The sequence below is a fragment of the Colletotrichum truncatum genome, assembly GCF_014235925.2.
Source record: "Colletotrichum truncatum strain CMES1059 chromosome Unknown Contig_0007, whole genome shotgun sequence".
NCBI classification, from domain to species: domain Eukaryota; kingdom Fungi; phylum Ascomycota; class Sordariomycetes; order Glomerellales; family Glomerellaceae; genus Colletotrichum; species Colletotrichum truncatum.
Genome location: NW_027222404.1, coordinates 757,285 through 782,613, shown reverse-complemented (window position 1 = coordinate 782,613; position 25,329 = coordinate 757,285). Strand labels below are relative to the sequence as shown.

Below are 25,329 nucleotides of genomic sequence, written 5' to 3'. Positions count from 1 at the left end.
CCCTGTTTCACCCCCTGTGAAACCTACACTTATAGATTCACCATCGTGTTAAAAGACTAAACAACTACGATCGTCTCAAACATTTTCGGTATTGTAAATCGCCCATTATGAGGCAAACCTCAGGACACCCCAGTAGTTTAACTCTGATCAGCTGGTTCAAATGTGCTCTTCTGAATATTTAAATGGTGATGGATTCCCCAGCTTAGACCAAATCCGCTCGTCTTACCTATCCATCAGCCATCCAAATCCTAAGTTTGTTTCTTAAAAAACCACGAGCATTTCTATTTCACAAAATGATTTCCAATAAAGCAGCCTGGCTTACGGCTAAAAAAGCGAAGCCACTAGAAGTCAGGCCAGCTCCCTACACACCTGCTGGAGAGAATGAACTCGTCATTCGCACCCGGGCCGTCGCCGTCAACCCAGTCGACTGCTTCAAACAAGAGGCAGGCGATATTCTTTATGGATGGGTCAAGTACCCGGCAATTCTAGGCAATGATGCGGCCGGCGAGGTCGTTGAAGTCGGCTCTGGCGTGGATTCTAAGCGATTCCAAGTCGGCGACCGCGTCCTAGCACATGCTGTTGGCCTTGATAAGCGGAGCAACAAATCCTCAGAGTGCGCCTTCCAGGAATATGTTGTTGTAAGATCCAACCTCACAACACCGATTCCGGACACGATGTCTTTCGAAGAGGCGTGCGTTATTCCACTAGGAGCATCGACCGCTGCCTGCGGAATGTTCATGAAGGACTATCTCGGATTACAATACCCCAACATCAACTCAGAACCAAACGGCCAGACACTTCTGGTCTGGGGTGGTTCCACGAGCGTGGGTTGTAACGCCATACAACTCGCGGTTGGAGCGGGTTACAACGTCATCGCCACGGCTTCGCCTAAGAACTTTGAATACCTTAAAAAACTTGGTGCGAAGGAGGTCTTTGATTACCGCAGTCCAACAGTTGTCAGAGATATCATTCAGTCGTTGGAGACACAAACGTCTGCAGGTGCCCTCGCTATCGGTGCTGGATCCATGATCCCCTGTGTGGAAATCGTTTCTGCTGTCAAGGGGTTGAAGTTTGTCGCCCAAGCCAGTGTTGCTGGAAAAGGAAAGCCGCCTTCGAGTGCCAAGGACATAGTTTCAGCCATTTGGTCGGTAGTGTGTGAGTCTTTCGTGGTTTTGATCAAGAGCAAACTCAATGGCGTCCAAACCAAGTTCATATGGGGCAGCGACGTAATGGTAAATAACGTTGGAAAAGCAATCTATCGAGATTATTTGCCTGTCGCATTAGAGGAGGGGAAATATATAGCTGCTCCAAAGCCGCGAGTGGTTGGTCGAGGGCTGGAATGTGTTCAGGACGGGTTTGATATTTTGATGGGCGGCGTTTCAGCGACGAAGATTGTTGTTTCCTTATGAACAGCCGCCTTACCAGACGGAGCATTCTCAAGGCAATTGCCCAGAGCAGTACAATTTCTAGTTCTGTGCTTTTTCCCCTCAGAAAATAAGATAATTTAGCAAAGTCCACAACCGGTAACGTCCAGTTAATACCAATGACCAACATACTTAGCCACAGACAATATGTAGTCGGTGTACGTTGATGACAATATAACTTTGCATTGGGCAACAAATGGGACTTTGGCCAATGCACTCATGCGTTTTCTCCCGGAGCAACTTGGTGTTGTTGGGCCTCGCTTTCCGTCAAGTAAGGGAGGAATGAAGACGGAAGGTGACAATGGTATTATCAAAGAGCAAATCTCATGCTTCCCCGTATGAGAAATTCCGGGCTTCTTCACTTCTTAATCTTACGCTTACTTTTACCCTTCTCATCAGGTGACTGTAGACTTGGATACCGAAGTGTGAGAAGTGCGCAAAGATCCCACCTCCCTTGTGCCCCCTCGCCCACGCCAGGCAAGAGGTTTTGGCGGACAGAAGCAGAAAGAATATTGATTTCTCCTATACCGGCGAGGTGCCCGCAAGTTCTGTGCCAGGGGAACTTGATAAGGTAGTTTATATAGAAGTTCTGGAATGCACGGATCCCAAAGACGGGCTCGGTGTGTCATATTTGCGGACAAGCTGGTCTCCTCACTTGTGATGAGATATCACTGTTGCATCCCCGCAGCGCGAATGACTCGGTCTAATAGTCACTTGACTCCGGTGTCTTTAGGCCCATATTGACCCCTTGTCTCCATATGCGGGATTGTGTGAATATGGTACCATGGAACTTAAGGTCGGGCCTTTCAACTCCGTTTCAATATGTAACTTCGCTTCGCCAACATAGATATAACCAAATCGAGGAGTTTAGCTTCGTGGTTAGGCTGGCAGAATTATATCTGGTCAAAAACAACGTGCGGTAGGACACGACTTAAGACTATGTTCGGTACGAAGTCTGGGTGGGAGGGGACCTTCTGGCAGCTACATAGATCAACAGATGAACTCCATGTAGATCAGTGGTTCAATTTGATCACTCGACCCCAGGGAATGCTTCGCGATTCATGATCACCTGCCACAAGCAGCTAGTTCTACAGATAATGGAGTGGACCGCTCCACTCGATGTTAGTGCACTAGAAAGACAAGCTTTCGGCATCGACTTCGCGACTTGAATCCTGGAATTGCAGTGATTGATTGTATTTCGATAGTCCGACTGACAGCCATTACTTTCCTTCCACAATACGTAATACTCGAGGAATGCTTTCTATGTTGAAGGCTGATTTATACGTCCAAGATGTTTGTTGAAAGGGGCCTTATAATTATGGAGGTCGATGCACGTTCTACGAAGTATGAAACTGGGATGACCATGTCATAGCACGTCGTAATCAACGCCAAGGCCTGACTCGTGGTGGAGAAAGAAGACTGATATCGAAACCCCGATCAGTCGAGGGTCTCTTCATAACTGATACGCTGCGCTCTTTCTACCAGATTGTTATTCAGCCCTTTCATTCCATTCGTTAAACAAGAGGTTCAGCAATCGTAACCGAAGTCAAAATGGGACAAGGACGACAAGTACATACCACCATCAAGTACTTCGATGACCCTGGCGTGCCTCTTGTACCGATGATCATCGGCGGGTAAGAACTTCAACGCCAACTTTCACTGTCTCAAAACTAAGTTAATCTACCCAGACCTGAGCCAGGAAAACCTCAGCCTAAAGTCGCAATCGATACCACAATCACCGACATAACTGGCAGGGAAGATGAGTTCACGCTTGATGTTCAAGGGTTTCACTATGTGAAACATCAGAGTCAAGTAAGCTCCTGGGATGACGATGAGGAGATTAAACGCGTCAATTATCCAGAAATGGAGAAGCTTTGCTGGAAAGTTTTATCAGAGACTGAGAATCTGTACGCAATTTCCTTCTGCTGAGCATGGGTAGCCTTGGTAGCGGACGAGGGAAGCGATCACTAACGAAATCAGCCCTAAACCTTCGGAAGTGCATATCATGACGCACATCATCCGCCGTGGCCCTAAAGATGGAGAGGGACCCAAAGGCCCAGCACCGCTGTACGGTGTGCACGTGGATCAGTCATTTAAAGCCGCTGAAGGAGTTGCCCAACGGTGGTTAGGCGAGCGAGCTTCAGAACTGCTCAAGAAGCCACGCTACCAAATCATTAATGCAAGTCCAACTTTCATAGGCGAGGACGACCGAAGCTAATATTCGTTAGATGTGGCGGCCAATTCGTCCCATTAGCCGGGACCCTTTCGCAGTTTCTGACGCTCGTTCAATTCCAGATTCGGATCTAGTGTTTGTACCTGTGCGCTTCCCAGACCACGACACCGAAGCTGTTGAGGTGCGACCGCCGACAAATTCACCTCACAAGTGGTACTTTAAGGATAAGCAACAGCCCGATGACGTTCTCTTTTTCAAGCAAGTGGACTCGAGCACGAAGCCGGGGGTTCCCAGGAGAGTACCTCACTGCGCTTTCAAGGACAGCGACCTTCCAGACGGGGCTGGTGAGCCAAGGGCGAGCATTGAAGTCAGGGCATTTGTTTTTTACGATGAAGAGTGAATACAGAAGTAAAATAGTATCATATTCGCTCAAGAAGAGGTTGTATGATACCAGCTCCTCAAAGGCTTAATCCCTTAACAGAACTCATTCCAAGAATTTTGCAATGTGCTTTGCCAGAAGGGCATGAACAGGAGATGTTGGGTGAAGACTATCTCTCCACATGTATTCGTTTGCAGCATAAGTGCAGTTATCCCATTTCGTATCCGGCTCTGGTGTACCACTGCAAAGCAAGCATCAATAATGTAGTTTTGCTCAAGCTTTCAGTGCAACTTACTTTTGATATGCTGTACAGTATGAGGTGGAATTTTTATAGACAGCTGTTTCGCGATATCTAGTAGGGGTGTCAATAACCCTCTCGAACAGTCCGTATGTGTCGTAAAGGAAGACTGTCGCATCCTCGTGTGCCTTTCTCAAGTCCCGAGCCAAGACACGGAGACGTCCATTCCAGTCTTCCACGGCAGCTTTCTCCAGTGGCACACGGGTTGCTGCGGCACTTGACTGGGTCGTTCTTGGCATTCGTTCTAGAGGTGGCACATTGAGAAAAAGATAATTTCTCGCCCCAGCATCGTAGAGCTTCTCCAGCAACGCCCCATACTGGTCAAAGATCAGAGGATGCAGATCAGTAGAGTTCCCGTTGGTATAAGACTTTCCAATGTCGTTTATACCAATCCAGAAGCCGAAAAGAGTCGTTGTGGGATCCCAGGTTTGGTTAGCAGCGCTATAGTAAGGAAGGAACTGGTTCTCGATCTGTGTAATGACATCAATGCTGGAGGTAACCAGACTTTTGTCGACAGTCGCGCCGCTGTACGCAAAATTGTGCGTAAGAAGAAGAGAATCGTTGTAGGTCGTTGTTAAATGCTGAATCCAGTTCTCTCCGTTTGCGCTGGTAGGTCCGGGATAGGTTGGGTTGCCAAAAGGATTGGATGCGGATGGCTGTGCCCGACTAACAACAAAGCCGGTTCTCGTATACGAATCACCACTTGTATTCACCAAGTCAGTTACGGCTCCCGACACATGACACCTGGACTACGTACAAAGTGAAGAGCGTTTTCAACGAGGAGAAACCTGCGTAAGCTGCTGAACTACCGTTGACAGCAAGGGAGAGCAGCAACAAGCCGCCTTTGATCTTTTGTGACGCTGGAGCCATGGCCGGGAACGCAAAATTCTGTTAATGGTTGTTGGGTTGTAGTGAACCGCAACAATCAGAAGGCTTCGATTACATTTTATAACCTTCGCTGTCACGCGCCATGTTGAAATCAATAACTACTTCAAGACAATCCATCTACCGTCCCTCCGCAACGGACAAGCGGAACAGGTAGATTTGGTTGAATCGGTAAAAAGTACGTTTTAACACCATTTTGTGCCGTCTACTTAGGTGTTCGGGGGAATATTAGCACAAATGACGAGCCGCTGCCCCGCAGTGACGCTGGAGAAATCGCGGCCCCTAACATGTCTTGTTTTCTTCTACAGGGTGCGCAACTGAAAGAGGCAATTTCCTGAAAACGCGGGGTTGGTCCCACCAACTACTGTGGTCCCGCTGCCTGAAGAGGCATGCCGGCTCGGTTGGTCGGCCTATCGTGCGCGGAATCGTCGACACCAAATCCGATGGCAAGCTGTAGTAGTCAGACGACAAGTTCAGTTAAGCTGCAGTAGCGGGTATAGATAGCTTTTAGTACAAGTCAATCGTAGCCTATGTCCAGTAACTTAAAAATACGAGAAACACTTGGCTGATGTCTCAAAGCAAGTTCATGATTTGTTACCCATTGATGAAATCTGGCAACGTAGGAAGGTGGTGAAATCCAGAGCCAAAATACTCATAAACCTTCCTCACGCTATGTATCTCGTATTAGAAAACAAAACTCTGCTGAACAGACGACGTGATTTTGACGGCCTTACCGAACAAAAGATTTCTTCTAAATAATATGTGCCCCTTGAGTCAAACCCATGACCTACCACTACAACGTCAAGTATTGCCTCGGAGTCGGCCACTTCATTCTCAAGTACTACACAGCTTACTACTATTGCGAGCTCCAGTAGTACTGCAAGTTTCAGTAGCACTACAAGTTTCAGCAGTACTTCGAGCTTTACTAGTATCGTGAGCCCATATGAAGCCTGTCACGTTAACCCTTTTCGTACTCCACGGTGCTGCTCTACTGATGTCCTCGGCGCACCAACCTTCGACTGCACTATGCCTGCCGTGTCGCCTACCTCTTCCAGTCAGTTCACAGCTACTTGTGCCACCGCCGGGAGAATATCACGATGCTGTGCCTTAGGCCTTGTAGGTACCCTTCGCTTCTCCTTCAGAGTCAACAATCCTGACTAAAAGAATAGCTTGGCCAAGCTGTCATATGTCAAACCCCCGTAGGTGGCTCTCCCGCTAGAAAAGGATCGTCAGAAAATCGAACTCGTGAAATACTAATTTCGAGGTAGGCGTAGCTTTTCTGAAAAAGTATCATCTTTAGCGGAGCCATATGGCCATTCACACCAAAGGTCCGGCAAGGTACGAGGCGCAGTCGCCCATCGGAGAAAGAAACCCATTTTTAAATACAACCTTGAGATGCTAAAATCTGCACCCCTATATATGTTTACCAAGTTGTGGACACGAATGCCATCTCAAATACGTTTCAACATCACAAGCATCTCAACAAGTGGACCCCGTAGTCCAATCGCTCAGAATTATGAAGCTACCTTCACAGCCTACTTACTCGCTACACGAAGTTAGCAGCACTTTGCATTGGGCTGCCTTTCCGGTAGAGATTCGACTGATGATTCTCAAAGAGTTTCATAGAGAAGATGGAAAGCATAATTTATCAGACTGGGCAACCGTTTGCAGTGAATGGCAAGCCTACTTCGAACCGATGAACTTTCGCAACCTCAAGCTTCAATTTCCCGGTTTTGATATTGATGAATTTAACTCAATAGTCTGCGACTATCGAAGACATCTAGTCAAGAAAATCTCACTTCACGTGATAATAAAGGAGTACGATACTATCGACAGGTTTGACAAACCGGAGACCAACGCTACGATTAAAGCAAACAACAAGCTCTTCACCCAGGCTCTAAAGAAGCTTTTCTTTTCCCTCTCCACCTGGGAGGCTAGTAGCTCGGACACAGGAGGCGTTGAACTATGGTTGAGCGCTAGCTCCCCTAGTGATGCAGATCACCCGTGGAAACACCGCCATAACTTCAGTCAACCTGATCGAAACCGTATATACTCCTTGAACTCCAAACAGCGCCTTCTCGGCAACTTGATAGACGTTAGCTATAACGCTCTCAAACTTGCTACGGTCTCTATTATCACGCGTTTCTCAGTAAATCAATATTGTTATAGGAGTCTATCAAGTACGTTACTAGTAAAAATACTTTCAAGCCTAAGTCGTCTTAGAACTATTAACTACGAGCCATGGCATACGGTTCATCGATCAGGCGAACTTTCGCGCGACAAGGCTATTATCAAACTACTCGACTATATCAGTAAATCTACTACCATCAAATCATTACATCTTTGGGAAGCGCAGTCTCGGCTACATAGAAGCCCGCGTTTTCTTAGGTCTACTAATAACGATCTTATATTATCGGCGGTTAATGCAAGTTATAACCTTAATAACTTTACTTTATGCCACGCTATCGATGCGAAGTACTTTTTTCAATATATATCGCAGCACGTATCTAAGAAGCCTACCGATGCTTTGAATAATCTCCGGGTCTGGCCAGCCCTCAGACACCTAGCCTTAACAACTTACATTGGAGACCTGATTAACCCGTCAAACCTGGAACGCCTACTTCTTAATGCAAGCCAAGCTGCTTTGCATATGCCCTTACTAAAAGTAATGGAACTATGGGCCCCGGGCGTCGGCGAGGTTTTCCTCTTCAGATATGAGATTCGAAAGGATAAGGCCATGCTTACCATGGTGGCATCATGGCAACTCGAACTAAGTAAGGACGTTGTAAAGTCATGGAAACTAGTAGCATCTTACTGTGCGCAACGTGAACTCGCTTATGAGATAAGGCTGGTAGGGTCGGAGAGTACGACGTCGCAATCACCATTTGCTGGTTGCTTCACAATGCGATTGGGGAAGGCACTCAGAGAATGGAAATGATTTTGAAGGGTCGCCGAGATAAGTTTACAAGGCCGTGATCGGCTTCTAGGCATGTGTTGTCATAATGCATGTCTAGTGTCAGGCTGCGTAGGTATCGGCAGGGGGATTGGCCATTATTATCAGCTAAAAGGACGTAGACGGGAAGGTCTCTGCATTTCGAGGTTTTCCAACGCGCCAGCTAGCAAAAGCACTGACATCAACTTTCGAAATAAAAACAAGCGCCGAAAGGGCCGTTGCAATCATATCAGACGCATTCTCCTCCGCATATTATCCGACAGTACTCCGCTTGAACTCCGCGTGGATGCGGGAGCTACCCTGCCGGCCATTCTAGACGTCAACTACCAGCGTATGCTCTTCATCGGAGAAAAACGATTTCGATTATCAACTCTATCGGTTCAATGTAATAATATTTGGCTGATCGGTAACGCGTTAAGCGACTGCGTTCTTTATAAATCACTCCAATCACCACACTCATACTTGCCACAAAATGTAATTACATCCACTAAATCATATACACACTTCCAAGGCAGCGCTTGCAAGATACCGAGCCACAGCTGTCGGTTGCCATTCCTGTACACAACACTACTGTCGCACCATTACACCATGAGTACTGGGTGGAATCCTCAAACAGACATGCCCAACCTCAGTGGCAAGGTTGCTGTTGTCACTGGTGGCAAGTAAGTACATTAATTATCTACCATACGAAGAATAGTTGCCGGGTTTCTTTTCAGTGGCTGAGATAACACGTCCAACAGCAGTGATATTGGTCGCGAAACAGCCAGGTTCCTTGCCGCGAAGGGAGCAAAGGTGTATTTCACCGTACGCTCAGAAGAAAAAGGGTGGCAGACGCAAAGGCGTATCCAGGAGATGAGCCCGGAGATTGATCCGGCAAAACTGCATTGGCTGAAGATGGATCTCACAGATCTTGACAGCATCACCGCCACCGCCGACCGCTTGAAACGGGAGGAGGAGAAAGTAGATATTCTAAGTGCGTGGGATACCCGGACACCATCATTTGGAGTTATTGGTCCTGACTAGCACATCCAGTCAATAACGCAGCAGCTTCGACTTGGTCCACCGAACCTGTTGGTGGCGGGTGGGAAATCCACATGGCCGTCAAGTAAGTCTCTGGATCTCCTCAAAGCCAACAATGCACTAATAACCTCAGCCTGATTGGGCCTTTTGTCTTTACAAACCGTTTGATGCCGCTGCTGAAGAGCGCTGCCTTGGACAACAGTGCCGACGTCAGGATCGTCACATTGAGCTCTAGTTCTCAAGTCGCTATGCTCCCGCGGAGGTTCAAGTTCCCTTTCGAGTCGCCCGGCTTCCTCAGTAACCCTGTCCCTGAGTATCCCTGGAAATCGCGCTACTTTGTCAAATACTTCTTCGGCTTTGACATGGTCCGCTACTCTGTGTCCAAAGCCGCGAACTTCATTTTCGCCCAAGAGCTACAACGGCAGCTAGACGAACAGGGTTCACCGATCTTGTCCCTTGCCGTGCATCCAGGAGAAGTTGCTACGGAGGGGTTGTTTGCAATCAACAACGTGGTGGTGAGGACGATTGCTCGATTGTCTTTCCTTTCGCCTGAACAAGGAGCGGCCAATCCCGTTTTCGCAGCAGTCGCGAGAGAGATCAGGGAAAGTCCCGGACACTTTAAGGGGAAGCTCCTCACACCCGTTGGGAAAATTGGAGAAGCTAGTCATGCAGCTTCAGATGAGAGTCAAGTGAAGGGATTGTGGCAGAACATGATGCTTCAGGTGAATAAGCAGTTAGTCAAGGACAGACTTCCGGGACTACAGCCATGGTGAACGAAGCTAGACAGATTATTGAAGCCAGCATTTCAAGCTGGACTTGGTCAAAGAGGATACATTGTAATTGTGTTTTTGGAATTTAAATCTATAAGCGGTTTGAAACCCTTATCCGATCTTTTTGGTGAAGTTGCCGCAGTGGGCAAATGAGAGACGCCATGAGTTCACCAATTTGACGATAACTTCAATACATCACCGATACAGAATCTCCAGTAGTAACAACCCAACGCTCGACCTTTTCCAATCCCCACATGACGGTAAAAAGCAAACGAGCAAACTCATCAACATCAGCAGCAGGTACGCCACGCTCTACTAAGGAATGGCCTTGGAGGCTTTGGATAAACAACGGATCGTGCCTGCGCGCCACAGCCTCCCATCGAGCTGATGATGGTGCGTCCCATAACTCCGCACGAAGCGTAACGAAAACATCGCCATGGCAAGCATGAGACCAAGTCTGCTGGAGACTACTATACACACCGGTCGCAATACTGGTCAGCAGAAACGTTCGTCGTACTGATTCAGAGAGAATAAAGGCCCGATATAGGCTGGGAATAGCCTCGTTTGCATCTCGTCCACAGTCTTCCATCATAGAGAGGGTGTTCGGGTAAATGGCGGAGGTGGTTGCGTCCAAAGTAGCAGACTCCCAAAGTTGGCGGGCCCAGAGGCGGAGTACGTCTATTAGACTCTCCGCCTTCGCCCGGCGGGGGATAGAGGATGAGAAGAGTGACACTAGAAGATGGATCAAGAGGGCTTGGGTGCGAGCTAGGTGCTCTCTCGTCGTGAGTAAGGAGAACGATGTATCCGTTCCGGAGTGACTGGCAAGCAGGTCCAGAATGTATGTTGAAGAGATAGCATCGACAGCGTGCTCATTGTCTGAACTGACATTCTGCGCGACCGCAATGGCAGCATAAGCGTCTTGGATGCAGCGCGGCATCGTTGTCTCCAAGTACAAGTGCCGGTGGATAAAGGGATTGTGACCCTTGCGGAGAAAGCGGACAAGCCAAGACTGGAGCCCACGGACGAAGTTAGTGAAGACGGCAGCAGGAGGTATGAATGACGGAGGCTGCTGTTGGTGGGCAACGTCCCACGATGAAGACATAAGGAACCAGCTTAATCGTTCCGTTGTGGGGGTCAGTTGCCTTGTCCTTATGTCGTTTTCGCAAGTGCCTGATTGCGTTGTGGAGCAAGCGGACGAAGAGGCATTGTTCGAGTCGATTGTAGATATCGCTGCGTCGATACTCTCCAGTGTGGTTGGAATACACAAGTTTTCGTCCAGTGTATCTAGTTGTTGTCTAAACAGAGCGTCGCCTACACTGTACTGCGTGCCTGGCCATGACTGGTTTAAATCCCAGCTGTTATTGAGCTCTAAAGTTGGTCTCGAAACTTCAACGGGTGCCGGAAGACGCAGGGGACGTCGAACAGGGGCGTATTTGCATTCAATCTCCCTATCCAGGCAGCGAGAACAAGAGGGGAGCGAACGATCGCATTGCCTCTTAGCCTCGACGCAAGGGAAACACGATTTTTGTTTCGACCGTCGGCCCATGACAAACTGGATCAGATGTGATGAGAGAGCTAGGGGGCAGAGAAGAAAGGGACCAGAATAGACAAGCGTTAAGTCGACGGGTTTACAAGAGGCCTGGGTTAGGATTCTAGGTGGTGGAGTTGTTGCGGAGATGGTGCGGACATGGCCGAGGCAATTTTAAGTTTTGCGCTATGACAAGTTTGTCTAGTTTTGAAGAGGTAGAATATCAAACGTAAGGCATGATGGTCAAGCCTGCAGCCATTTCGCAACCACATAAGATGAAGGGCAACATATAGAAGTTGACAATGCAAATGGATTCGATCGTATTGTCAGTCCAAGGTGGCCGCCAAGGGTTGAGGTCGTTGCCTACAGGAAGATGAAAGTAGGTTTGTTTTCTCTCTAAGCGGTAAGTATTGCATCTGGAAGCATCCCTGCAGGGCTGGAAAAGTAGGGCAGCCTCAGTAAGTCGCCCAAGGCGGGGGAAAGATCGACAGTGGCTGTAGGTAAGTCTGTGATAAGTAATACTCCAAAAGTTCGTATACTCCTCTACGGAACACCTGTGATGAGCGTGTCTCGGAAGTTGCTATAGTTTCTTGATGGATTGTAGTCCTCTACACCCTGTCCACCACCAACCCCCAGATCCTCGCCCTCAAAGACACAAATCTCGGCATACTCCCCATCATCCGCAACCCTTACCTCCTCTCTAGAAATCAAAGGTGTCAACTCATTACACCACCCCCGTTTCTCCGTGTCAGAATCCTCCCGGTCCTCCAGGTCCTCTTCCTCCTCGACATCGTAACAAACGACCCCGTCATTAATCCACAGCGCGACCAACCAGCTGAACGCCAGCGGCCAGAAAACAACCACCATAGCCGCGATTTCAGCGTCAACAACAGCCCGCACGGAGACGATCCACGCCGGTTCAGCCTGGTGGTCATCCGTCGACGTGCTGTCGGAAGGGAAGTCGATCCAGGAAGCGCATCCCAGACCAGCAATAGCAGCGTCGATGAAGCGGTCGAATGCAAACCGGCAATCGATAAAGTAGCCAAAGAAGAGGATGATGCCGTCCGACACGTAAATCCATGCCGCCGCCTGCAATGTGAAGGATATCGGCTCGCCTCCGTTGACCGCGATGCGCAGCACCAGTATTTGGAAAATGATTGTTGTGAAGAACATCGTGAGAAAGACTGCTGGGGCGCGTTGTTGGCATGGTTGGCGGCGAATAAGGTTGCTCACAGGCGTCTGGGGCCTTTGCCGATGAGGATCAGTTTCAGGGTGGTTCAGATTTGCCTGGCTTTGCAGCATGGCGTAGTAGTCCTTGTAGAAAAGGAGAATAACATCGGAGGAAGTCATTGCGTTGATTCGCCGATGGATTAGTTGAATACAAGTCGTACAGTCTGTAGAAGATGGGTAATTTCGATGATGGGGAATGGAAGATGGCGTTACTGCAGCATGATATACTAATGGCTCGTTGAGAAAGCATCTTTCGGAGATGAATTCGAGGCCCATGGCTCTAGCCTCCCAGCCATCCATAGCATCGTGTACGCTACCAATTGTCCTAGAAACTTAATTCTAACTCAACAAACGATCAAATAGAAAAGCTAGAGGCCGTTCCTCTTCTCAATATTAGTGGTACAGTATACAGTAATAGTACAGGATATCGGGCGACTGATAAAAAGCCCCTCAACTCCGATAATGGCTCAAAGTACAAAATGATATCTCGTCGCGCCACGAGTGGTGAGAAAAAAGCATGTACAAGAAGCAGAATAAAAAGGCCCCAAGTCTCGAAAGCAAGGTATCCTTAACCCCATTCGAACACATCCTCCTAATCAACATCGGCCAAGCTGGTATCAGAGCTGTTGCCGTCTTCGCCGTGACTCTCCTTCCATGATGCCATCTCCGCTACTGGCACTCTTCCCCTAAGCCATCGCAGAGTTGCTTCTGTACCACGCTCAAGAACGCTATACCTAGGTACTCTGAAACGGTTACCAGAGACTTCCAGACGCTTAAGCCCACCAACGCCACCCAGCAGGCCGATCCGAGGGTTCAAGTGCGCGATGTCATTGTTACCGCAGTCGACAATTTCCAAACCCTTGATGCTGTCTGGGTCAAGCTCGATGAGGTGATTGTTTGCGACCAGGAGGACAACCAGGCGAGGAAAAACGGTGCGCAAATCAGGGGGTAACGCAGTGATGCGATTAAGAGAAACGTCCATCTTCTCGAGCTGAGGGGCGTGCAAATGCGAAGTCAATGGGGTGAGGCTGGTAATGTGGTTGCTAACCAGGTTCAACTCGCGCAACGCTGGCAGCTCGAGCTCCTCTGTGAGATATGTCTCGCCAACAAGTTGGTTGTGTGCGAGGGAGAGGGCAGCAAGGGTCTCAGCGAAGAAAGACAACGAGTTGGGGAAACAAGTAAACAGGTTATGATGAAGCTGAACCTCTCGGACTTGGTTGTCCGCGGCAACTCTCGAGCAGACAACCGGGTGGAGCGAGGATGACTGCGTGTTGGAGCGATCCAGAACACCGCCTTGTTTCACAGGCCAAGTTTCCTTGGCAAGTGTTTCCGAACGAGAGCGTGCAGGTGATGTAGGAGACGAGGTAGGAGGAGTAGCAAAATCATCCGCGTCCGACTGGTTGTCACGAGTTTCCTTCTCATTAGGTGCGGCAGGTGCATCCTTAATGGTTAGCTTGCCAAAACCGTCGGCTATCTCGTCCAGATCAGCCACATCGGGCGCAGCAGTGGTAGACTCAGGGATCGAATCTTGGAACGTTGAGGGCGGCTCAAGCCTTGCAGCCAAGATATCCTTCAACTCCTCTGTGGTGGCAGAGACGAACTTCTTGTCGCGTAGTGGATTGCCGCTCAAGCGAATCATGTTCAGGTTATCCATCTTGCTGATTTCCGGGGGAACGACACGAATATCGTTGGCGGAGAAATCGACGTGCCTGAGCTTTTCGAGACTAGTGAAGCCGTTGGGGAACTCAGGAATAGCGTTCTCATTCGCGGTCAGTGTAAGAAGGCTTGTCCAGGAGGTGACATCGGGCAGTTCCTTGAGGCGGTTCATCGACAAGACCAGTTGGTGGACTGAAGGTAGGCCGATAGTCGAGCCCGAAGCAACAAGATAGGCCAGCTGGTTGGAGGATAGATCCAGCATCTGCAGGTTCGAGAGGGACTCCACCTCATCCTTGATGAGGGTACCGGATAGTTTGTTCTTCTGGGCGAGTAACTCCGTGAGGGGCAGTTTCGAGAGGTTGGCAAAGGGGAGAGACTCAAAACTGTTTTCACTCAAGTTCAGAATTCTCAACCTGGTGAGGTTCTCAATGCTTTCCGGCAGAGATGTCACGTTATTGCCGTGAAGGTCGAAGATCTCAAGGTTCTCAAGCTTGGCAAAGCTGGGGTCCAAGGGACCGTACAAAAGATTATTTGCCAACTTCAGGTCGCGGAGAGCAGTAACCTCGGAAATAACGTCCAAGCAGTTGTTGGCCAAGCGGTTTTGTGACTGTCAAGTGTCAATTGTGAAGCCTGCAATGAGGGGGATATAAGCTAACTTACCAAGTTCAAGGATGTAAGCAGGCGAAGTTGCCTCAAACCCATCGGCAAAGAAATCAGAAGATTGCCGTGCAGGTCCATGGCCTCGAGACCACCAAAAATATTGCCATTGGAATCCTCATCTTCAGCCATTTGCTCTGGTGCGACATCCGGGAAAATAGAGTCATCAATGGTTTCCAATTCGTTATCAGCAGCCACAAATCTTGTCAAGTCGACACTCTCAGCCCATGAGCCGTCGTACGTGCCAAGGGACTCCATGTCATACATCTCCAAAACGTCTTTCGGAATCTCCTTCAAGCCCATTGCTGCAATATTAAGTCTTCCGGTACTGCGAGCAGCTCCGAGACGTTGGTGGATAATCTTAATTGTTGCATTCTCCGTCCTCTTGGTATTGAAAGGGTCTTGTGAGAGGGCAACTCCAATGCCAAAGTCGAAGCCCTCATCCGCCGGAACAATAGGAGGCTCCAACTGCGTCCTAGGAGCCACTGCTTCCGTTTCGGGAGGAGGGGGTGGTGCGGATTCTGTAGCCTCTGCTGCTTGGCGATCTGCAGCGCGCTTGGCTGCCCTGGCTTTAGCGATCTGGTCTCGTAATGCGGCAGAAGCTTTCCGGAACTCATTAGGCTCCGCTGGTTCGGCAGGAGCAGGAAGGTTTGCTTTTGTGGGAGTGGGCTTGCGAAGGGTGCCGTAAGACTTAGCGGCCTTCAACTTTGGCGTAGGCTTTTGAGGGGGGGAAGAAACGAATGCTGGCGTGGTTTGGTTCAGCGTAGGTAGAGACGGTTTCTTGAAAAGACCATTGACCGATGTTCGGGGCTTCAATTGACGAGCGGGCGTCGTGTTGAGTCCAGCCTTGGGGGTTGGGATATTGGCGGTTGATCTTGTCGGGCTGGGGCTCTGGTGAACGGGGATTCCCGAGGCAGGCCGCCCTGACGGAGAGGTCTGCGGTGTGGCTCTAACAGTCGGTGCTTTAAGAGACCTCACGCCAGACACTCGCCTGGTTGGCGTGCCTTCGACAGCTCCCAGCGGCCTGAAAGCAGTTGCCGGGCCTCGAGCAGCTGCGAACGGGTTTTCTTCAGGACCGGAGCTTGAACCTGGTCTACTATGGCGTGAGGGTGGGCGCATAGAACCGTCGGAAGTGTAGCTTGAACCGGGCCTCGAGGTGCCACTGGCAGCGCGCGAACGAGGACGTGTCACACCATCGGATTCGAAGAAGGATGACGGTTTCTTATTGAGGGCGGGTGATGAAGGCAGCTGGGACAGCGTTTCGATCGTTCGCTCGGCGAGTGACGGTCGAGGCTTGAACTTTTGTTTCGGAGTTCCAAAGTTCTGATACTCGTTGTCGACATCGTTGCTTGCAGGAGGGCTCGTATCTTCAGGCAACAAGGGCACGTCCGGGGTTGGGCCCGAGGCGGGAGCAGCAGAAAGCGATTCGCTGGGAACTTGTGTCAGGCTCGCGGATCGTGGAATGATGATATCTTCCGTGTCTTCTGGGGGCGTCGGAGGGTTGTGGAAAGCGGGTTCGTTGGCATTAAGCCGCGGCACGCTTCGTGCAGTCTTCAAAGTGCCAGCGGAAGGTCTGGTTTCTGGTTTCCTCGTTGCTGGGGGAGGTATCTCTCGTCTCGGTTTCGGAGTCGGCCGAGGCTCAGGTTTCTTAAGGGCAGGAGCTGGTGCCAATTGGTCTCGAGAGGCAGCTGGTCGAAGACGGGGATTCCGAAGTCCTCCCGAGTTTAGACCTTCACGAGAGGGAGAAGGTCGAACAGCAGGAGCTGGCTTAGGGGCAGGAGCAGCAGACCTAGGAACGGGGAGACGGGAGAGTCGAGGAATTCCGCTAGTCCTGCCGGGGGCCTGCTTCTCGTCCATTATGGTAGCGAGTGTTCTCTACTGCTTCGAGAGCATTCAGAGGAATAGGTATTGAATCGATCGCGGGTCGAGGGTACGGAGGATGGGGTCATGTATAATATTGATAATAATGGGCGCACGGATTCTGACGGGAGTCTTAGCGTGTTCGCTGGAAGCAGCGGGAGGCGTTTTGTTTGCTCCAGTCGAGTTGGGACGGGAGCTAGCAAAAGTAATCAGAGTGATGTAATAGTAATATATCGCGTCGTTCCGTCTCCGCCGACAACACAAGGCTATTGAGCTGTAGTGTGGGAATGGCTCTCGTCCGGTCGAGAGGAGAGCTGTGGCTGGCTACACGAAAGGTAGTCAGCTCTGGCTACGTTTGAAGGCTACAGTGAGATATGAGAACAATGGCAAACTCACCAAATATGCTCTTCTTCTTTTTTTTTGCCCCTTCTCCCCCAGGAATAGGGCAATCGGGAGGATTCATGGGACCCTTTGTCCTTTCCGGGGGGGTGGCCGAGAACAGACAGTGGGCGGCAGAGGTAAAGTGGAGGAATGGCATGGGTAGGCGAATTTGACTAATTTCCCGGCCCAACTGCCAGGTAACGATTGGGAAGCATTGAAGGTACGTACTGTGTCTACCTAAATCAGTGAGCCAATAAGGTATTCGGCTGTTGTCCCACCCGTTCTTGCCAGTCACGTGCTAAGATGATTGATTGGTTGACATCGCCTGAAGCAGCTTAGCACACCTTCATCCTAGCGCCAACAGCCAGTTATCGTTCCTGCATATGTCTTGGTTTCGTGTTTGCAGAGAAGGGGCGATGCTGCAAAGCAAAAAAAGTAGACAGGGACGAGCCAGATTTAGTAGAAAGTGGCACTTTCCGTTTCCAGTTGGTATTATTTATGAAAGATTCAATAATGCCGAAAAGAGGCAGCTGGCCTCGGGCCGTGACATGAATGCAAGCCGAAGAATGCCCATTTCGTTCGTTTGTTTTCCACCCTTTTTAACACTGGCGATTCATGAGTCTGAACAGGATCCGAACAAACAGGGGAATGTTCTCTTGGAATTATACCCTTTAGTCCCCCTTCTTTTCCCTCCTTCCTTTTTTTTTTTTTTTTAAGCCATTTACCCTATCGATATGTTGCAGTCTTCGTCTCGGCGTTGTGAAAATGTAACAAAGCAATCATGGCAAAAAAAAGGATAAATCTGCATTTAACCGCTTCGTTAGTAAACTGGGCTTGAATCGAGTTGATTGTTAGACGAAGCGTTTCAACATATTTTGATCACCAGTAGCTGGTAAATTACCCCAGGCAAATCTATAAAGCAGGGGCGTCCCTGAACCAAGCAGACCAGGAACTTGAGGCTCAGGGCACTTCGGATGAGAGCCATCATCCCGTCCCAGAAGTGCCAAGGTTTTTGGTCCCATATCTGTCTCCCGAGACACCTGGTCAGCCCATTCGCAGCATTGTTTTTGGCCCGTCAACCTTTGTCACCCGCATACTGAACCCTTGCCGATAAAGATCATGCAACTTGCCCCTCAATTGCCGCAGTACATCAAGTTCGGGGGATAGCCACTTTCCTCCGGCAGCAGTAGCCGTGGTAAAGTCGACCTCAAACAAGGAAAAAGTTAGCCTTTGAACATTGCATTCAACCTCCCATGTTCAATCTTCTTCCCTTGCAATATCCTATTCTCTATCTCTCTTAACATCGGCGTCGCTCTTGCTCTAGTGCCTTTGTTGAAACAATCGATTGAGCGTCCTAAGGTTAAGGGAGGGCGAAGGAGACTGCAGTTTATCCGAGCTTCTGGGTTTCCGACTGAGCAAGATGGTTGGCCAATCTAACAATCTTTATGTTTGTAGAAATAACGGTAAAGACGAAAGTAAATTGAAACATAAAAAAACAGAGATGTTTACTTAGCCCTGGTGTGGGAGCTGCGTGAGACTCTTTTACTCGGCCTGTATTGTCGTCATCGCTGTCGCCGTGTTATCACCGTTGCCAAATATCACCGTCAATTATGTCTTCGTAACCAACGTTGTATCTGTGTCCCAAATATCTGTATCATATCCTGGAGCTCCTGTTTTGGCCTGTGTGCGGAGCCGGGCTTGCCCATTCATTTCAATTCTGAGAGCTTCTCTAGCTACACGTCATCCCATCTCGTTGAATTCGTCGCACTTTGGAACAACTAACTTTATCTTCCATTTAATAGCTAAGCCTTGAAGTAGACTATGAGAGCGACTGAGGCAGATCGGCCGAGATCCTGCGGTGAGAAAACGACTAATAGCATGCTATGCTGGAGTTTTAATTGCATTGTGTGAGAAACGGCATCCCAGAGACAAGTGCAACTAGAATGCAACAACGCTCTATATACCACATCTAGCAATTTTGAAGCATTGTAAGTACAGCAATCACTAACTGAGAGACTTACAATATTGATGTTACAAGCAAACTGTTGTTTGGGGTGCGAGAAGGTATTAATTTGCCATGGCCCCTTTCTCAAATATGACGGCAACAATGATTTGGGTGGAACTTTCAACGTCTTTTATTGTTCCAATAAACTGTCAATTATCAACTGTTCTGTAATCTTACCATAGCTGCATTGTTGTAAATTGGGAGTCTCAGTAATTCATGTTTGAAATCGCACAGATGAATTGAATACCTAGCTCACCAAGTCAAGAGCGCCTGTAGTTTCCTTTATCAGAAACACAAACTTTGATGCTGTTGAGGTTTTCTGAGCCGTCTTATAGCATTCACATATGTCGAGGCAACCTACTTGACGGTTCAGGACAGTCGACTTCAACCCACTCATCATCACCAATGAGGTGACTCGAGAAATACGACCTCCACGGAATTCCATGTTGGCTTTCGTATCCGCTGACATACCGCTGACGCGCAGCAGTCAAGGCCAATGTGGATTCTATATTCTTTACCAATGCTTACATCCGAAGTGAGGCCATTTCACGGCATCCTACTGCTGATCGGTAGGTCTTCGGTGGAGGATCGCCAGGGGTTTGACTCGTCCGATATCCATAAGAGGGTAACACAACCCATCTACCGCCCAATGACGCCCGTTTAACGACTGGAGAACTACCGACATCAACAATGAAGAATGTGGGGTTCTGCTCAGCAATTTCCGATGAAGCGATCCGTGCAACTTCACGATTTCCCATTCGGGTACCGCAGAGTCGCGATATTGGTGGAGCATGGTTCCATTTGATGGATTCCATTCAGGGGATGCCGGCATCGAGAATCCAAAGTATGCCCCCCGACATCCGGAGCCTCTCTCGAGATATAGCCTCCCTCACGTCCGCCGTGCACGCAAGCCAAGACCGTAGTCTCTCGTCAACTCCAGCTGTCAAGCAAGAGCCAGTCTTCACGATGTGCAACACCAAGTTCTTGGCGACTTTTGCCGGCCTCCTCGCATCCGCCAGCGCAGGCCCCAGCGTGCAACTCGACAACGGCCTCACCGTACAGGGCCGCATCGCTCCGGACGCCTCTAACGTCGCCGAGTTCCTGGGCATCCCCTACGCCGCGCCGCCCCTCGACGACCTGCGTTGGGAGCCGCCCCAGCCCTACGTTGTCCCTCAGTCCAGCAGCCCCTTTGCGAACGGCACAGTCCTCAACGCTACGTCGCTGCCTCCGTCATGCTGGCAGTACATCTCTATCCACCCGGCAATCCAGCGTGTCGACGTCCCCGAGTTCATGATTGGCGATGCCGGCATGGACGAGGACTGTCTGACAGCCAGCGTCTGGGCTCCCGCTGACGCCGTTCCCGTCTCCGGCAGCGAGACCGAGGGCGGTCTCCCCGTGATCATCTGGTTCTACGGCGGAGGTTTCGAGACAGGCGGCACGGATGTGCCGTACCAGATGCCGCAGAAGTGGATCCAACGCTCGCAAGAGCACATCTTCGTCACGTTCAACTACCGCATGAAGCTCTTCGGGTTCCCCAACTCCCCCGCATTGGCGGAGCAGAACTTGGGCTTGTTGGATCAGCGCTTTGCCGTCGAGTGGGTCCGCGACAACGTCGCCAAGTTCGGCGGCGACCCGGCGCGGATGACGCTCTGGGGCCACTCGGCCGGCTCGATCGCCGTAGACTACTACAGCTTCGCTTACGCCGAGGACCCTATTGTCCGCGGCCTGGTCATGGACTCTGGCACCGCGCACCTGAACCAGCTGATGAACCCCGACGTGATCCAGTCCAACTTCACCTTTGTGGCTCAGCAGCTTGGCTGCGGTAACCAGACGGACGCCAAGGCCGAACTTGCCTGCATGCGCAAGGTTCCTGCTGAGAAGCTTGAGCGGTTTGTGGCTGACTACAAGGATTCCGGTGTGACCCCCAGCATCGGGTTCTCCCCTGTCATTGACAACAAGGTTGTCTTTGCCAACTATACCGAGAAGGCGGCCCTTGGCGAGTTCTCTGATTTGGTAAGTTGGCGTTAGAGGCCATTTACATGTGTATGTGTTGCTGACTTGGTATAGCCTGCCATCATCGGCTTCAACCACGACGAGGGTCTTTTCCTCGCTCCCTACGACGTCAACGGCCCTGACCAATCTGTCGCCGACAGCCTTTCCTACCAGTTTTTCTGGTGCCCTGCCACCAAGACGACCAAGTAAGACCTCCCATCTGGTAAAATTACCTGCAGACACAGACTGACAAACTTCTAGCGAACGTCTGGCTGCTGGAAGAACCACCTACCGCTTCTTCTACAATGCGGTCTTCAGCAACACTTCTCCCCGCCCTTGGATGGGTGCCTACCACGGAAGTGAGCTCCCCATGATCTTCGGCACTCATGCCGATTTCCGCGGTAACTCGACTCCCTTCGAGTACGAGCTCAGTCACGCTATGGAGGACGCCCTGGTTGCCTTTATCAAGGACTCTACTGCTGGTCTCGACGCCGTCAACTGGCCTGTGTACACCGCCGAGAGCCGCGAGGTGCGTACCTACGGCGAGAACAACGTCACTATTGGCCAGCGTACGTTGTCTTCTATTGAGCAAGGTTGTGCCGATTTGGGGCTTTTGTAGGCCGTAACTAGCTAAAGATAGAGGATTAAAATCGTTATTGAAGCAATATTGTAATGTGATTTGACTTTCAATGTCTGCCGTGACAACATCGACTTTAGTTTCTGTATGATTTTGATATGAAAATCGCTTGAGGAAAGAGGTATGCTTTCCCGTCTTAGTTTGCTACAGGACTGTTAGTGTGTCGTTCATGTAAAGGATATTGCTGCAAAAGGTGTCTATCCACTTCAACCTTCAGAAAAGAGACAATCATCTGTTTTCGGTTAAAGCTGCAATGTTTGTGTTGAACGTTTGGGTCAAAGTCACTGATAGACTGACATTGGTATTTTGAGAATCAAGATAGCTTCCTACATGTACTGTTCAATTGAATTCCAGAGCCGCTCACACTGGAAAATAAAGCACGTTTAAAGCTCTCTTATTTCTCTTGAATGTTATGTAGGAAGAAGTCGCTGTGGGGGTCTGTGTTGGTGGTTTCGAGATGAATCTTCCGAGCTGGATTTATTCATCAAATAAGTCAAATTAGTTTTATGATTTGCTGTATTGTTGAAGCCGACTTGTCATCTGGAGCGACCCATCGTTGAATGCAATTATAAAGACAGTTCGTGTTCAACGGCGTGTGTTAGAATTGCTAGAAAGCACTCTGCCAGAGTCACATTTCCTGTCTCGTAAGCATCGCTACACTAACTTTGCGTTGCGCAATCATAAGACAGCCTGGAAATTGAAGACCATTGATATCGAAACCATGGTAAGGAGTGATAGATGTTTAGCTTGCAAACTAATCTGGTCACGGATATGAGGTTCAAAATGTTGATATCACGAAGCAAAACCGGAACTGCGTCCTTCTACAAATGCTACCTGAAAAAAGGAAGGCATCTCATTGAGCATCCCTAAGTTTGAACGACGTTGATTATTTTAAGGTTGCGCCTCGATCACAATGAACCAATGGCCCTATATGTCAACAGTAGCAAGCTCACGCTTTTGTTCTATACGCCTGTTGTCATTTCTCATTCCCGCTTTGGTGATTAATGAACGTCATAGCCATCGCTGTCTTCAATCAGTGCCCATTTCGATGTATCCAACTCTAGCCGTTATGTTAATACGTGAATTGGCTATCAGTAGAAAATTGATAGTGGTATGGGCACTGGCCGCGCTGCGGAGCACAATTCTCAAACTGCTGCTGGGTGTTGGTATACTCCAATCCCGGGCTGGGCTCTACAGATCCTTCAATAAGCGCATTTCTGGCAGATAAGGGAACCCTTAGATGCTGAGTGACATAGTTAGGGTGACAGTCAGAAGGACTTGCAATCGATTGACATGGCATCAAGTGGGTGGATGAACCTGCGAACTGGGTTTGGGAGCGTTGTCATTACGGCGCACAGCCATTAGCTCTTTGCCTCTGCCATTAGCGAGCGGGCTCGCCACAACCACGGGCTGTGTTCGAAGTCTCTCCAGTCGGCATACTTGTTCCGTTTGCGCGGTGGCATTGAGGTTGACAGCTCCTATTAGCTGGCGAGCCCACTCGAGAACATGGCCGAGACTGCCGGTTCATTCGAGTCCAGCCCGCACGGAGAGGCAGGCCCAGGTCCAGACCGAAAAGGTCCACGAGACGGAGCAGAAGAAGCAAAACGGTGCTGGGGGGCTGTGGGGATCATTTCCATCCTAGACAAATGACAATCTGTAAACGCTCCTCTTGTGACTTTGCCATATTCTCCGGTACGTAACTATTGCCTGACATGACCGACAGTTCTGCCATAGTTAGCTAACGCACCTGTTTGCAGATCTCGATATTCCTTGCCTACATTTGCAGAGAGCCCAGACATCAGGCGGACATGGAACGAATGCGAGGTGTAGATCGGATATATCATTGGACCGGGAGCCCCCCCGTGGGAGAGTCTGGATACTGCAAAATGCTGGGCACGCCCGTTTTGGGATCTACAGGATAATTAAGAAAACGTGTGCTCAAAGTTCTGGGGGACATGCTTCGAACCACGCAAAGTTATTGTTTCCTAGCAACATCTGTGTTTGGTCGAGCAAAATCGCCTTCATGAGGCCCCGTGGCCAAGCCCTCCTCCTCGTGTTTTTACAGCTGCCCCAGGCTTTTCACGTTACGAAGCCGACCCTGGTTTCCGTCTGTGCTAGGAAACAAAATCCATTCCCCTATAGACGAGCCCTACAGAGTATGGATCATAGTACCAGGCCGTAAAGAATCATTCCCCTGTCGTAAAACTCCTCTCTCGGGCGAGAACCATGGCGCTATTAGATCCACGGGTCATCGTCCAGTTAATTCATCGAACTATGATCCCCTTGCCTCATCATGATCCTTCGCCTGGAGAAACCCGCGTGACCTAAAGCCAGGCATGTGGAACCACCCAACTCCACGCGAGTGTATGTATACAAAGGCGTTGAGGCGAAGTCTCAAGTTGCCGCTCGGCAACCATTGGCCGAAAGGAAGCTCCTCCCCGGTCGACAACGGTACAACTTGGCATGCCAACAGCCAACGCGTTGTGTATTATCCCTAGCGCGTCGTGGCCGGTACACCGGCAAACTCTGGCATACCATCCAGGACCCGGGGCCGTGGTTCATGACAGAGGACGATGCAGAGGCGAGACACGCTACTGACAAGTCTTGGGCTTAGCTTCCATGATTGACCGCGCTATGCTCCTACGAAAAAGACATCATGACAATATTCTCATGACTCTTGACCCACCGGACGAAGGCTTGTCAGCTTACTAGGGAGCAAAGTCTAGCAGCCCAGCCAAGAAGCCGAATAGGCCAATGGACTCTGCACAAGGCCCGGTTCGGCCGAGGCTGGCCGAGGGGAGGGTCTTTGGTTGGAGAAGACAGGGGGGTGATTCGCGCGGAACTCCACCACGAGAATCGACATGTACAAAGGCCGCACAAACCACTTTCTGGCGGGGGGAGACGGCAAGATGAAAGTGTAGAGCCGAAAGTCAGGACCTATTCCCTGTCGAATACAGATTCATGCAGGGAGATGGTGCTTCTTTGCTGGGGCCATCAGATGGTGGGTGAAATTAGGCCATTGTGTCTTGGCTCGCAATGTAGACGGCCAAAAAAAGGGCTGCTGATTGTCACGAGGCCAGCGGTTACTCTGAAAGGCCATGTGAAGCCGAATGTAGTCGGCGATGTTCCGGCCAAGGCGCAGCCAAGAACGAGGAAGTGAACTGCAGGCAAGCTTTTCTTAAGGCCTGCAACCCAAGAACAGGACAACCAAAGACATGGGACGCGCCGAATGGCCTCTGGAGCAAGAAACAATCCAGACTGACTTGGTCGAAATGCAAGTTTGCTTCCCTAGCGTTTTGCTTGTTCCGGCCGGGAGAGATCGGAGCCCACTTCACGTAGTACGGAGTAAAGGGAGTAGTTGACCTCGGACACAGCGGTAGAAATGGCTCCGGTTGGTTTCTATTAGCTAAGCCGAATCTTAGCCATCATTTACATGAGAATATTATCTGTACAACTCTGAAAATTAACATTTGAAAGAGGC

The 25,329-nt window shown here is 49.8% G+C and overlaps 10 protein-coding genes across 10 annotated transcripts; 6 read left to right on the top strand and 4 right to left on the bottom strand.

Moving 5' to 3' along the window:
• Positions 1-293: 293 nt before the first annotated feature.
• CTRU02_210594 (zinc-binding dehydrogenase family superfamily) lies at positions 294-1,409 on the top strand (the record flags this gene model as incomplete). Its single annotated transcript, XM_036731032.1, has 1 exon — positions 294-1,409. One exon carries the CDS (start codon positions 294-296, stop codon positions 1,407-1,409), a length of 1,116 nt encoding a protein of 371 aa, XP_036577327.1.
• Positions 1,410-2,975: 1,566 nt separating this feature from the next.
• Positions 2,976-3,997, top strand: CTRU02_210593 (cephamycin biosynthesis protein CmcJ; the record flags this gene model as incomplete). Its single annotated transcript, XM_070205477.1, has 4 exons — positions 2,976-3,058; positions 3,113-3,331; positions 3,405-3,603; positions 3,653-3,997. The coding sequence occupies 4 exons, from the start codon at positions 2,976-2,978 to the stop codon at positions 3,995-3,997; spliced, it is 846 nt and encodes a 281-aa protein (XP_070060720.1).
• Positions 3,998-4,081: 84 nt separating this feature from the next.
• On the bottom strand, positions 4,082-5,144 carry CTRU02_210592 (cellulose-binding gdsl lipase acylhydrolase; the record flags this gene model as incomplete). Its single annotated transcript, XM_036731030.1, has 3 exons — positions 4,082-4,217; positions 4,272-4,976; positions 5,032-5,144. 3 exons carry the CDS (start codon positions 5,142-5,144, stop codon positions 4,082-4,084), a joined length of 954 nt encoding a protein of 317 aa, XP_036577325.1.
• A 1,041-nt stretch (positions 5,145-6,185) lies between these two features.
• CTRU02_210591 (fungal hydrophobin) lies at positions 6,186-6,427 on the top strand (the record flags this gene model as incomplete). Its single annotated transcript, XM_070205476.1, has 2 exons — positions 6,186-6,275; positions 6,329-6,427. 2 exons carry the CDS (start codon positions 6,186-6,188, stop codon positions 6,425-6,427), a joined length of 189 nt encoding a protein of 62 aa, XP_070060719.1.
• A 248-nt stretch (positions 6,428-6,675) lies between these two features.
• CTRU02_210590 (uncharacterized protein) lies at positions 6,676-8,097 on the top strand (the record flags this gene model as incomplete). The annotated part of the gene is made up of 1 exon (XM_036731029.1): positions 6,676-8,097. One exon carries the CDS (start codon positions 6,676-6,678, stop codon positions 8,095-8,097), a length of 1,422 nt encoding a protein of 473 aa, XP_036577324.1.
• A 603-nt stretch (positions 8,098-8,700) lies between these two features.
• Positions 8,701-9,905, top strand: CTRU02_210589 (daunorubicin c-13 ketoreductase; the record flags this gene model as incomplete). Its single annotated transcript, XM_036731028.1, has 4 exons — positions 8,701-8,774; positions 8,853-9,085; positions 9,145-9,217; positions 9,266-9,905. 4 exons carry the CDS (start codon positions 8,701-8,703, stop codon positions 9,903-9,905), a joined length of 1,020 nt encoding a protein of 339 aa, XP_036577323.1.
• A 184-nt stretch (positions 9,906-10,089) lies between these two features.
• On the bottom strand, positions 10,090-11,448 carry CTRU02_210588 (mnng and nitrosoguanidine resistance protein; the record flags this gene model as incomplete). The annotated part of the gene is made up of 1 exon (XM_036731027.1): positions 10,090-11,448. One exon carries the CDS (start codon positions 11,446-11,448, stop codon positions 10,090-10,092), a length of 1,359 nt encoding a protein of 452 aa, XP_036577322.1.
• A 525-nt stretch (positions 11,449-11,973) lies between these two features.
• CTRU02_210587 (uncharacterized protein) lies at positions 11,974-12,780 on the bottom strand (the record flags this gene model as incomplete). Its single annotated transcript, XM_036731026.1, has 1 exon — positions 11,974-12,780. One exon carries the CDS (start codon positions 12,778-12,780, stop codon positions 11,974-11,976), a length of 807 nt encoding a protein of 268 aa, XP_036577321.1.
• Positions 12,781-13,252: 472 nt separating this feature from the next.
• On the bottom strand, positions 13,253-16,830 carry CTRU02_210586 (conserved leucine-rich repeat protein; the record flags this gene model as incomplete). Its single annotated transcript, XM_036731025.1, has 2 exons — positions 13,253-14,923; positions 14,977-16,830. The coding sequence occupies 2 exons, from the start codon at positions 16,828-16,830 to the stop codon at positions 13,253-13,255; spliced, it is 3,525 nt and encodes a 1,174-aa protein (XP_036577320.1).
• Positions 16,831-20,185: 3,355 nt separating this feature from the next.
• CTRU02_210585 (chlorogenic acid esterase precursor) lies at positions 20,186-21,830 on the top strand (the record flags this gene model as incomplete). Its single annotated transcript, XM_036731024.1, has 3 exons — positions 20,186-21,232; positions 21,287-21,417; positions 21,473-21,830. 3 exons carry the CDS (start codon positions 20,186-20,188, stop codon positions 21,828-21,830), a joined length of 1,536 nt encoding a protein of 511 aa, XP_036577319.1.
• Between the last annotated feature and the right edge of the window lie 3,499 nt (positions 21,831-25,329).